This window comes from Aethalodelphis obliquidens, unplaced genomic scaffold (genome assembly GCF_003676395.1).
Source record: "Aethalodelphis obliquidens isolate GAN/ISIS:26980383/991018 unplaced genomic scaffold, ASM367639v1 scaffold38, whole genome shotgun sequence".
Classification (NCBI taxonomy): Eukaryota; Metazoa; Chordata; class Mammalia; order Artiodactyla; family Delphinidae; genus Aethalodelphis; species Aethalodelphis obliquidens.
In genome coordinates, this window is record NW_020837982.1 from 9747374 (window position 1) to 9760622 (window position 13249).

The 13249-nt window shown below is 42.3% G+C and overlaps 1 protein-coding gene across 1 annotated transcript; it reads left to right on the forward strand.

Annotated features, from left to right (window-relative positions):
* Positions 1–2056: 2056 nt before the first annotated feature.
* Positions 2057–12581, forward strand: ZNF594 (zinc finger protein 594). Its single transcript, XM_027130196.1, has 2 exons — positions 2057–2714; positions 9391–12581. Exon 2 carries the CDS (start codon positions 9411–9413, stop codon positions 11400–11402), a length of 1992 nt encoding a protein of 663 aa, XP_026985997.1. The 5' UTR covers positions 2057–2714; positions 9391–9410; the 3' UTR covers positions 11403–12581.
* Positions 12582–13249: the final 668 nt, after the last annotated feature.

Consider the following 13249-nt stretch of genomic DNA (forward strand, 5'->3'; position numbering starts at 1 on the left):
CAACACCTTCATTTCAGACTTCTAACCTCCAGAACTGTGAGAGAATAAATTCCTGTTGTTTTAAGTCACCCAGTTTGTGGTATTTTGTCATGGCAGCCCTAGGATATATTACAGTTCTGTGAGTCAAAAAGAAGCTATTATTTCCTTTAATGGGTGATAGAAAAGTCATGGTAGATTTTTTTTTTTTTTTTGGCGGTACGCTGGCCTCTCACTGTTGTGGCCTCTCCCGTTGCGCAGCACAGGCTCCGGACGCGCAGGCTTAGCGGCCATGGCTCACGGGCCCAGCCGCTCCGCGGCATGTGGGATCTTCCCGGACCGGGGCACGAACCCGTGTCTCCTGCATCGGCAGGCGGACTCTCAACCACTGCGCCACCAGGGAAGCCCCATGGTAGATTTTTGATCATTGGTGTCAGCAGTGCTTTAGAAAATTATTTCATCTGACAGTGTTATCAGCATTGATTGGAGCCAGAAAACGTTTAGAGATTTTACGAGAATCCAAGCATGGGGTGAGAAGGTTCTAGGTTATGATGGAGTTGGAACAGTTTTCAGAGTTAGTAGGTACGGATAGAAGGAATAGAGAGAGAGGAGTCCAAGATGACTTGCCTCCCAGAGCGGTGCTTCTCAGATTGTAGCAAGCTGAGAATCACCTGGAGCGTGAGCTAGGTAAGCACAGATTGCTGGGCCCCTCCCACACAGACTGACTCAGTAGGTCTGGGTGGTGCTTGAGAATTTGCATTTCACCAGGCTCCTCGGTGAGGCTACTGTGGCCGGTGTGTGGATCACATTTTAGGTGGCAGTAACCAGAAAATGTAAGACTTATAAATGTATACACATCTAACAACAGAACTGCAAAGTATATGAAGCAAAAGTTGACAGAACTGAAAGGAGAAATAGATAATTCTACAATAGTATAGGCATACCTCAATTTATTGTGTTTTGCTTTATTGTGCTTCATGGATATTGCATTTTTTACAAATTGAAGGTTTGCGGCAAGCCTGCGTTGAGCGTGTCTATCAGTGTCATTTTTCCAACACCACTTGCTCACTTCATGTTTGTGTCACATTTTGGCAATTCTTGCAATATTTCAAGCTATTTCATTATGATTATATTTGTTATGGTGACTGGTGATCTTTGATGTTACTGTTGAAAAAAGATAATGACTAAAGACTCAGATGATGGTTAGAATTTTTTAGCAGTAAAGTATTTTTAATTAAAAACGAAACAAAACAAAACAAAACTACTGCATTTCTGGCTTAGAAAGCCCTAGAATACAAGCCCCATTAGGGGCTTCTTCACCAGAGTATCCCAGGGCCTAGAACAGTGCCTGGACACTATAGGCTCATGTTAAATATTTGTTCAATGAAAACTGGTCATTTGGGCAGAAACAGATAGTAAGAAGGGGGAATACATTTAGAAGCAAAATGTTGAGTTCATTTTCATGCATTTGATCCTTCTTGACTGTCAATAAGACGTTGGACTGGAGATGCATTGTGAATATAGACTACATTGTAGGTGAGGAATAGGAGTTTTAAATTTATGGTTCATTCTGGACAAAGGTGATCACTGAAGCCAGAGGTGATATGGTCATTGAGATACTGAATATAAAAGGAGAGGACTAGAAGGAAGGAAAAGCTGAAAGGGTAAAGACAATAAAAAAAGTAGAGTGGGTGGAGTATCATGCATTATGGAAGCCAAGGGAGAAAAGAATTTCAGGGATTAGTCAAGGGAATGAGGGAAGAGAGTTAACCTACTATTCATTTATTCAATGATTATTTTAAAAAATAAATTTATTTATTTATTTACTTATGGCTGAGTTGAGTCTTTGTTGCTATGTGCAGGCTTTCTCTAGTTGCGGTGAGCAGGGGCTACTATCTGTTGCGGTGCGCAGCCTTCTCATTGCGGTGGCTTTTCTTGTTGCAGAGCATGGGCTCTAGGCATGCGGGCTTCAGTAGTTGTGGCTCGTGGGCTCTAGAGCTCGGGCTCAGTAGTTGTGGCGCATGGGCTTAGTTGCTCCACAGCATGTGGGATCTTCATGGACCAGGACTCGAACCCATGTCCCCTGCACTGGCAGGTGGATTCTTAACCACTGTGCCACCAGGAAAGCCCCTATTCAATGATTTTTAATTGGGCACCCACTGTGGTCCAGGTACTGTTCCAACACTGTACAGAACAAAGACCCCCATCCCCACAGAGCTTACACTCTTGGGAGGCTTACACTGTAGAGGTGTGTGGCTTTATATACATTGGGGTGGGTTTTTTTTTGGGGGGGGTTGCTTTTTGTTGTTGTTGTTTGTTTTTGCCGTGCCGCGTGGCTTTCGGATCTTAGCTCCCCAGCCCAGGCCACGGCAGTGTAAGTGCCGAGTGCTAACCACTGGACCACCAGGGAATTCCCGGGGTGGGTTTTTTAAAATGTGTACAATAACACTTTGGAATCAGTGGTATTTCTGCTTTACATTTGCAGAAATGATAGTTGGGGGAGATTAAGAAGCTGGGATTCTAATTTGGTTCTGCTTGCTTCCAAAGCCCTGTTGTGTTCAGAACTCTAAGCTGCCTCCGAGCTGTAATCGCCAGCTGTAATCGCCACTTTTCTGCTTTATATACTAATTATATGCTGATGATTCCAAAATCTGTGTGTCCATTCTAGATTTTCCTCCTGGGTTCCTGACCCACTGATTCATTGGCTTCTCAGAAGTTTTCTCCTGGATGCCACACAGGTACGTCAAATATAACGTGTCTGAAGTGGAATTCACCACCTCCTCCCCCTCACCGCCACTCTTTCATTCCCACTACCCAGCTTAGGCAGTTGTCCGAGCTAGAAACTTGGGTGTCATCCTTAATGCCTTCTGTTTTCCCTCACACCTTCCATTCAGGACAGCACCGATTCTCCCTGTTTTTGCTTCTTTAATATACTTTAAAATGTCTCCAGTCCCAGTAACTCACTGTCAGTGATGAGGCCCTCACTGTCTCCATCATGGATTCTGCTGTAGTTTCCTAAGCAATATCCCAGCTTTCAGCCTTGCACCCTTTAGTCTGTTCTCCATAAAGCTGTCAGAGCAGTCTTTTAAAAAGATAAATCTAATTATGTCATTCTCCTGCTTTAACCCCTTCCGGGCTTCCCCACTGCCTTCAGGAGAAAGTCCAAGCTTCTTAGCCTGGGATACATGGCCCTCCGTGGTTTGACCGCCGCTTCCCCAGCTTCATCGTTTACTGTCTGTATTCTGGGCTTCAGTCATATGGTGCATCCATGAACACATCGTAGCTTCTCTCACCTCCTGGCCTTTGCACATGCTTCAGCCTCAATCTGAAAAGCCCTTCCTTCTTCTTTTAGTCTAGTTATCTCAAATTGTCTTTCAGGCCTCACCTTAGAAGCTGCTTCCTTCAGGAAGTTTCCTTACCCATCCCACCCCCCTCAGGTTGTGCTCTTCTCATGAGGTCCCACGGCACCCACACTTACCCTTATTGTGTATTTAACACTTTTAATTGACACCACACACTAGTCAAGGGCAGGGACTCTGTCCTCATTATTATATTCTAACCACCTAGCGTGGTGCTTGGCCCATCATAGGGGCTCAGCTAAAGAGCAATAGATACTAGAGAATGGAAGAGAGAAAATACAGTAAAGATGAGGAGTCATTGAAAAGAGAGAGGAACGTGAGGTGATTTTTACCACATGGTCTCACATATTTTTAAAGCGAGGGGCAAGATTATCTACTGAGACCAAGGGAATGCAGGAAGTAGTAGAAATTTAAAAAGGAAAGGGAAGCTATGGAGTATCTGCTGCCAACTCCTTATTGGGTAGTTGCAGAACAGGAACTTCTGTTTCAGGAATTCAAGATGTTGCAGGATGTGGCTGTGAATGAATCGCAAAAGGATGCTGGGCCTCAGGTCCACTCTCAGTGGAATCCCTGCATGGCAGAGATACTAGAGGAAGAGACAGAGCTGGTCTCACAGAGTAGGGACTCTGTCCTCTAACTTAGAGTCTATACACCCCGAATTCTCTGAGTTTCGGTTGAAAAGCAAAAAACAAGAAAAGGTTTTAAAGAGCTCAGTGGAATTGGAGGATTAAGGATTCCCCATGGCTTTGACTCTTGGAGACAAGATAAGATGCTTCTGCTCTTTGTTGAAGGGTGTCTAGCCTAATCTGTGGAGTTGACAACTCCTTGCCTCTCCCTGAGCTCGGTTCCTGTTAGAAACCAAGAGATGATGAAAAACTCAACTCATCTTCAGATCTTTGGACCTAGTATCCCACCCTCCAAACCTACTCTTCCTTCTCTGACCCCTGTCTTCATAAACAGCACCATATCCCACCCATTGCCTAAGCCAGAAAACTGAAAGTCATTCTTGACTCCTTTCTTCCCCCACCTGCAGTTACCATGTTTCGTTGATTCAGGTTCTCCCATACTGGACAGTGCTCACCTTATTCCAGCACTGGCCACACTATCTTCTTGTCCATTTACACATATATCTCCCTTCATTGAACTGTAAGTTCCTTGAGGGCAGGGATGTTCACCTTTGTATTGCCAGTACCTAGTACAGTGTCTGGAATATGGTGGGTGCTTAGTTAATGTAAGTTAGGTGAACACATCAGTGAATGATATGAAATAACAATGCCCTTTTCCCAGAAGCTCTGAGTTCAGCTGGATTGGATTGTAGAGGAGGACTCATCTCTGATCAAGCCTATGTTTCAGATACTGTACCCTTCTCCAGACATCCTCTGAGGCAAAGAGTTCCTTAAATTATTCCCTATTCCTTTCACCTATGGAATTGGATGAGAATGTTGAGCAGAGAATGCCATTCATCTCTGCAGGGAATGCTGTGTGGGACTAAGGACTGGGTACTTTACCATACCTATGCTTGTGGTAAAGGTTGACCCTAATGACTCTTACAGAGAGGAGTCCTTTTAGCACTATTTCTAAACAAATTTTTGTTTCCTCTTTCTTAGCCCCCTTCCTATTCTTCTTGTATCATCTTCACTTTGTTCTAGATCTAAAATGAAATGATAATATGTATCTGTATTGGTCAGGATCCAGTCAGGAGACAAAAACTATACCAGTAGTTTAAACAAGGGACATTTAATATAAAGAATATTTAAAACCGGTAAAGGTAGCTAACTACTAAAAGGATCTAAAGAAAACACTAAGGAGTATGGAAATAGATAATGCAGGAAGCCGTCTTACCTCTAGGACGAAGGAGAAGTAAATAAGGAAGCAACCACAAATTTAGAAGAGGGCTCCCCCCCCACCCCAAAGCAGAGATTCAGACTTTTTTGGATGGGGTGTGGTTGCCAAAGAAACACAGCCTGCTGGTGCAAAGAAATTTGTCAGAGGGCATGTCTGTCGGCACGGCCTGCCAAATGACAGAGAAATTCACTGAAGGGTGCAGGCAGGCTAGAGGTAATCCATAGGAAAGGCCCGCTGGGTAGTGGGAAAACTCACTGGAGGGTTGGGTAGGCCAGAGCTGGTTGGCCTACCCCATCAAGCCTCCCTTATGTTGATCTGGGGGCCCCACCAAAAGACAAAACAGCTCAAAAGTACCAAGAGAAACCCCTTTCTCTTTGTGTGGCTTACAGTGTTCCTCCAGCACCCTCTATTGACAAAGCCAGCCAACAAAAGGGAACTGTTTCCAGGGTCCAGCTCCAGTATCACAAGTAGGGCAAAGAGGACAATAAGGGCATGTATACTGTAATCCCATTTTTGTATCAGAAAAAAATTTATGCCCAGAAATAAGACTGGGAGAATATACAACAAAATATTGGGTATCTTTAGTTTCTTCTCTGTGCTCTTCTCTACTCTTGGTTTTTCCTATAATGAGCATGTAGTATTTTTATGATCAAAAATAGAAAAAGTGGGAACTCCCCTGGCAGTCCAGTGGTTGACTCTGCACTTCCAATGCAGGGGGCGCGGGTTGCAGGGGGCACAGGTTTGATCCCTGGTCGGAGAATTAGGATCCTGCATGCCACGAGGCACAGCCAAAAAAAAAAAGTGTTTCTCTGTTTTATTTTATTTTATTTTTGGCTGTGCTGTGTGTGACATGTGGGATCTTAGTTCCCCGACCAGGGATCAAACCTGCACCCACCGCAGTGGAAGCACAGAGTCTTAACCACTGCTCAGAGTCTTAACCACTGGACCAGCAGGGAAGTCTGTTTCTCTGTAATTTTGAAATATTATTCCTTTAAAATTATGGGGGAAAACTGATCATGAACATATTAAGGTTTGGATCTTCTTTTAAAATTATGTATTTCTACTTGAGATGCTATCTCTTGATCCCTGTCATGACAGACAAGCAAATTAGCACAATTTATACTTAACGCCCACTACCTCTCCTCCTCTATTCTACAAAAATAATTTCCAATTGTTTAATGTCAGTTCCATATTTAAATTTATTCAACACTCCTCATCCATTGTTTTACAATGTTCTCTGAGGTCCTGAGTGTTTATTCTCACTCATTTCTTCACTGGCTATATCTCATTGCCCAGCAGTTCTTTTCAAAAAGGGCTGCCTGTCATACTCCCTGAGTTTCTACCTACTTGAGAACATTTGCCTGTTTTAATATGAGGGAACAGCTTGCCAGGTAAAAAATGATCAAGTCATACTTTGTGTCTCTTCAGAACTTTACAGGCATTACTATACTCTGGCATGAGTGTAACATGGAGGAGTATAAACTCAGCCTGAAATTCCCTCTTGCCCATCACTTGCTCCTCTGCCTCAGATCTTCATATGTTCATTTATTCCTGAAATTTAGTTACTTCACCAGGCTATGCCTTGGTGTGGACTGTTCTATATCAACTTTCTATGGACTACACTGTATCCTTCCAATAGATTCAAGTCTTTATTTCAGCCACATTTCCTTCTGTTATGTTTGAATGTTTTTTTTTTCCTTCTGTTTGTTCTTTTCTCTTCTTTAGGAACACTAATTATATATATATTTGAATATCTTTCTGTAGCAACTTGTTTTCTCTATAATCATATTTATATCCACTGCATTCTGTGTCATCTCTCCAGGCCTCATCATGTCCCTGTAGTGATTATTTTTCTTTTTTCTTTGATGAGTTTCATCTACGTAATGCATTTAGTTTTCCCTTCCACTTTTTTCCTTCAGCTCTGCCAGATTACTTCTCACTTCTTTTTATTCTTTTATAATCTACACTCTATTTTGAGCTCTTATATGTCTTCTTTGAGTTTTCATTTAAACAGTGGTTTTGTCTATAATTTCTTTGAGATAGTGGAGAGCTCTGCTGGATGCGTCCTATTAATTCTTTTGCTGTTCCTCTTGGGTGTATGCTCCTAATCCCTCTGTTACTCATATTGCTTTCTTTCCTAAAGCAACAACCCCCTGTTTTCAAGCACACATCCCACAAAGTTACCTGAATGATTACTACTCAACAGTGCATGAAGCAGGGTCTCTATGAAAGAGGGAAGAGGCAGAGGGAATTGAGCAAGGGCACCTCAAAGCCTTCATACAGATCTGCTGCCACAAACACCTTCTTATCAAATCTACAGGCATTATCTCCCTTCAGTTTTTGGTTTCCAGGAGATCAACATGGCACAGAAAAAGCCCTGTAGATCACTGGACTTTCGTAGCACAGTCTGACAGTCACACTCATCTCCTTTCTTCATCTTGCTCCACGGCTGCCAGTGTTCCTCAGCCAGGTACCAGGTGGAAGACAACCTAAATGATCTGCCGGCACCGTTTCTTCTTTAGCATCTTCCGCTGCCACTCTGATATGTCAGACTAGATCTCTATGGGACAGTCCCTGCTTCTGTCACCTGCCTTCTCACCATGGCTCTAGATCTCTTCACTCTAATTAGAAGATCACTGACCATGCCTTTCAGGATATGAGACTTTGGGAGACATCTGTATATGACCCTTTTTTTGAAGATGGAGTTTACCTCATTTGTCATTCTTTTAACTGTTTTCAGTGGGTTTTGAGAAATGCCTTTTCCATCTTTTAAACTGTTTCTAAATTTTGAACACTATATATCAAACAAACCCCCAAAAAAATCACTTTAAGGGAAAATTATGACAAAGCCAATTCTTTCCAGTATTTTATTTGAATGTTAAATAAATAAAATCCAGCCTAGATATGGAGGTTTGTGCTAGGGACACATTACTTAATGATAATTCTTGGGCATAAAGGGTAATGATTAATGATAATAGTAGTAATAGTAACAGCAGCTGACACTTACATAGTGCTTTCTATATGCCAAGCATGGTTCTAAATGTTTTACATATATTTAATTCTCATAACAACTCTATGAGGTAAATACTATTATTATCTCCATTTTAGAGATGAGGAAACAGGCACAGAGAGTTGCAGCAACTTGCCTAACGCCACACAGTCAGTAAGTGATGGAGATAGGATTCAAACCCAGGCATTTTGTCCGACAGTCAGTTAAGAATCCACACTCTTAATCTCTATGCTGTGTTTCCTCTTATTCATTGCCAAAAGATTACTGACTAGAGCATTCCAATCCCCCGGGCCAAGGTGAAATGGCTCTCTCAAGGAGCTCAGAAATGTGTTTTTGTGACTGGGCAAGGTCAGGGATTTGATGATATGAACACTCAAAAGCAATAAACTCATCTGTCTTCCAGTTACAGGAGGATACAGAATTGCCATACAAAGGAGGCAGTTCCACCAGAATACCAGAAAGAAAAATGCCAGGTCTGAGAAAGGGAGAATTGATTTCTATTAAAATGGCAGCCAAGCATTTTTATTCTGAGGCATAGTTTCATATTTGTTTAACTGTCATGATATATTGGGAGGAATGGTTAGTGGATCAGTTATTAATTTATCATATCTCAACTACAAATCTACCCTTCTTTGCTTTGCTTAAGTTACTGGATCTGGACGATTTCTCTTTTGCCAGCTGGTACAACATTTAGATTTTGTCAATAGAGGATGCTGGAGGGAAATACAAGGCCATAGGAAAAGGAAGGAACTTCTTTTCCTGGTGCTGGTGTGCTTTTTTATCTTATTTATTGGTGTGGCTGCCAGCAGACCAACCTGTGGGAGGCCTGGTGGCAATCACCCTAGTGAGTTGCTTCCTGTGAACCCATTCTGGCCTGGCCTCAGGGCCCAGCAGGTTCCTACCCCATCAAACAGGCCACTTCCAGCTCCAGACTGCCCACCTCCAGTGAATTCTTCCACCACCCTGCAGGCCACCCACACACACCAGCTCCAGCCTGCACCCTGGCAAGTTTCTTCACCACCAATAGGGTGTGTGTTCCTGTGGTAGCCATAATCCCTCTGAAAAACGTCTGAATCTCAGTTCCAGAAGGGAAGAGTCTTCTTCCAAGTTCCTTGTTCCTCCCACTGAGACTTCCCAGTGTAGGAAAGAGGTGAAAATTTGTATTTTAGGAATTGTAGAATGTTCTACTTATTATTTCAGATTCTGAGACCAAAAATAAGATGAAAGACTGGAAGACAAAGATGGAAATTTCTGAAGAAAAAGATTCAGCAAGGGCTGTATCAGAAAGACTCCAAAGACAGATCTCCCAGGAATGGGGGTTAGTTGAAACTGGTGATCCTGAGGACAGGTTATTGAGGTATTGGGTAAGCCCCTTAGAGGATGCAGTGGGATATCCCCCTTCCCAAGAGAGAGGTATCAGGGAAGTGAATCTGATCCCCAAGAAAGCCATTGCAGGAGAGAGAGTCCATGGATGTAAGGAAAGAGAAAAAATACTTTCTGCAGGAGAAAGACCCCACAGATATGAAGTCTGTGGCCAGAGCTTCAAACAGAAGTCAGAAGTAACTGAACATCAGAAAACTGGTAATATAAAGAAAACCTATGAATGTAAGGAATGTGGAAAAACTTTCAATCGGAGCTCAAACCTGATTGTACATCAGAGAATTCATACAGGGAAGAAACCATATGTATGTAGTGAATGTGGAAAAGACTTTAATCAAAGTTCAAATCTTATTATACATCAGAGAATTCATACAGGAAAGAAACCTTATATATGTCATGAATGTGGAAAAGACTTCAATCAGAGCTCTAACCTAGCCCGACATAAGAGAATACATAACGACGAGAATCCCTATGAATGTAAAGACTGTGGAAAGGCCTTCAAGGGAAGCTCGAACCTTGTCCTGCACCAGAGAATTCACAGTGGAGGGAAGCCATATGTATGTAATGAGTGTGGGAAGGCCTTCAATCAAAGTTCAGATCTTATTATCCATCACAGAATTCACACTGGAGAGAAACCCTATGAATGTTATGAATGTGGACAAACCTTCAGTCAGAGTTCACACCTTGTCACACATCAGAGAATTCATACTGGAGAGAAACCCTTCAAGTGCAACACCTGTGAAAAGGCCTTCAGGCAGCGTTCACGCCTCACAGAACACCAGAGACTCCACAGTGGGGAGAGACCCCATGAATGTCACAAATGTGGGAAATCCTTCAGTGGGCACACAGCCTTTCTTAAACATCAGAGACTACATACTGTAAAGGAACTTGAATGTGAAAAAGCCTGCACTTCTGACTTAGCTCTTATCCAACAACAGAGAATTCACAGGGAAGAAAAACCTTATGAATGTACTGAGTGTGGAAAAACTTTCCGGGGAAGTTCAGATCTAATTCGGCATTGGATAACTCACACTGGAGAGAAACCCTATGAATGTAATGAATGTGGGAAAGCCTTTAGCCAGAGGTCACACCTTGTTACACATCAGAAAATTCACACTGGAGAGAAACCCTATCAGTGCAATGAATGTGGGAAAGCCTTCCGGCAGCGTTCACTCCTTGTCCAGCATCACAGAATCCACAGTGGTGAGAAACCCTATGAATGTAAGGAATGTGGAAAAGCCTTCATCTGGCGCACGGCTTTTCTCAAACATCAGAGACTTCATACTGGAGAGAAACTTGTGGAAGGTGAGAAAACATTTAGCAAGGAAGAGTTGCTTAGAGAAGAGCGGAGAATTCGCCAAGAAGTGAAAGCTTATCAGTGCAATCAGTGTGGTAGAACTTTCCGAGGCAGCTCAGACCTCATCCGACATCAGGTAACTCATTCAGGAGAGAAACCCTATGAATGTAAAGAATGTGGGAAAACTTTCAATCAGAGCTCAGACCTTATGAGACATCACAGAATTCATAGTGGAGAAAAACCTTATATGTGCAATAAATGTGGGAAATCTTTCAGGGGCAGCTCAGATCTCATTAAACACCACCGTGTTCATACTGGAGAGAAACCCTATGAATGCCCTGAATGTGGGAAGGCCTTCAGTCAGAACTCACACCTTGTTAGTCACCAGAGAATTCACACTGGAGAGAAAACCTTTGAATGTAACAACTGTGGGAAGGCCTTCAGTGGGCGCACAGCTTTTCTTAAACATCAGAAACTTCATACTGGAAAGGAGCTTGGGGAACACAAGAGAGTCCACAAACAGGACTTATTTTAATAGGTAACAGAGACCTAATGAACGTAGGAAAAGCCTGATGGAGACCACATCATATTGCACAATAGAAGGTTTTTATTGCTGAAAACTCTTTGAAGGTAGGAAAACATTAGAAGAGCCTACTGGATGGAAAACATATAAGTGTAATGTGGGAAAGCTCTTGGACATAATCATCTTTTTTCTGCCTCAGAGTTGACACTGGAGTATGGTCCCCAGGATAAAATTAATTGAGAATGTTTTAGGGGACTTCCATTGTTAATAAAATCATTAGAAATCACTTTGTCACCAACCCCCAAACTAAATTCTTCATGGAAGGAGCCATTTCAATCTCGACTACCTAGTCCAGTGACAAGTATAAATCTGTTTTAGGTACTTTAGAGTGATTAAATCTTTGTCTGGGATGAGTTCTTCCCATTAGATATATTATATTCCCGTTAGATACATATTCCCCTTTTATCTCCTTATAAAAATATGCTTATGCATATGTGATAATACTAATTAGAATGATCCATTAATTCAGGGGTCCCCAACCTCCAGGCAATGGACGGGTACTGGGCTGAGGCCTGTAAGGAACCAGACCGCACAGCAGGAGGTGAGCATCGGGCGAGCAATCGAAGCTTCATCTGCTGCTCCCCATCACTCGCATTACCTCCTGAACCATCCTCCTCCCCCTCCACCCCTGATCCATGGATAAACTGTTTTCCACAAAACCGGTCCCTGGTGCCAAGAAGGTTGGGGACCACCGCATTAATTTAGAGGAAACAAAAAAATAATAGAAATGACTTGACAACAGGAGAGCTGAAGGCCAGGACACAAGAGCCGAGTGAGGTATTCCCCAGAAAAAGAATGGTGATGATTAGGAGTATCAGGAAATGAAAGAGCAAAGAAAGGACAGTGGGTATTGGGAATAGGATTAGACTGAGCACCAGGGAAGAGCATTTAGGTGACCTGAGTTGCTGGGAATTAGAAGAAAGCAACAACTGTGAAAGGTCAGGTGATTAGAGGAGAGTAGTTTTATCTTGAACCAGAGCTTTGTAATTATTTGAGAACTGGAGAGTCTAAGTAGAACTCTGAAAGAGATCAGTGGGGGTTGCCTTCAAGATGGCAGAGAAGTAAGACGTGGAGATCACCTTCCTCCCCACAAATACATCAAAACTACATCTACATGTGGAACAACTCCTACAGAACATCTACTGAACGCTGGCAGAAGACCTCAGACTTCCCAAAAGACACCCTCAGGTGACCTGCACACAGAGGTGGGGCCAAATCCAAAGCTGAACCCCAGGAGTTGTGCGAACAAAGAAGAGAAAGGGAAATCCCTCCCAGCAGCTTCAGGAGCAGCGGATTAAATCTCCACAATCAAATTGATGTACCCTACATCTCTGGAATATCTGAATAGACAACAAATCATCCCAAAATTGAGGTGGTAGACTTTGGGAGCAACTGTAGACTTGGGGTTTGCTTTCTGCATCTAATTTGTTTCTGGTTTTATGTTAATCTTAGTTTAGTATTTAGAGCTTATTATCATTGGTACATTTGTTTATTGATTTGGTTGCCCTCTTCCTTTTTTATTTTACATATATATATTTTTTTCCTTTTTCTCTTTTTGTGAGTGTGTATATGTATGCTTCTTTGTGTGATTTTGTCTGTATAGCTTTGCTTTTGCCATTTGTCCTAGGGTCTTAGAGTTCTGACTGTCTGGGTTTTCTTATTTGTTTTGTTTTGTTTCTTTTGTATAGTTTTTAGCACTTTTATCATTGGTGGATTTGTTTTTTGGTTTGGTTGTTCTCTTCTTTCCTTCTCTTTTTTTTTTTATTACTTTTTAAATTTTTTATTTTTAATAATTTTTT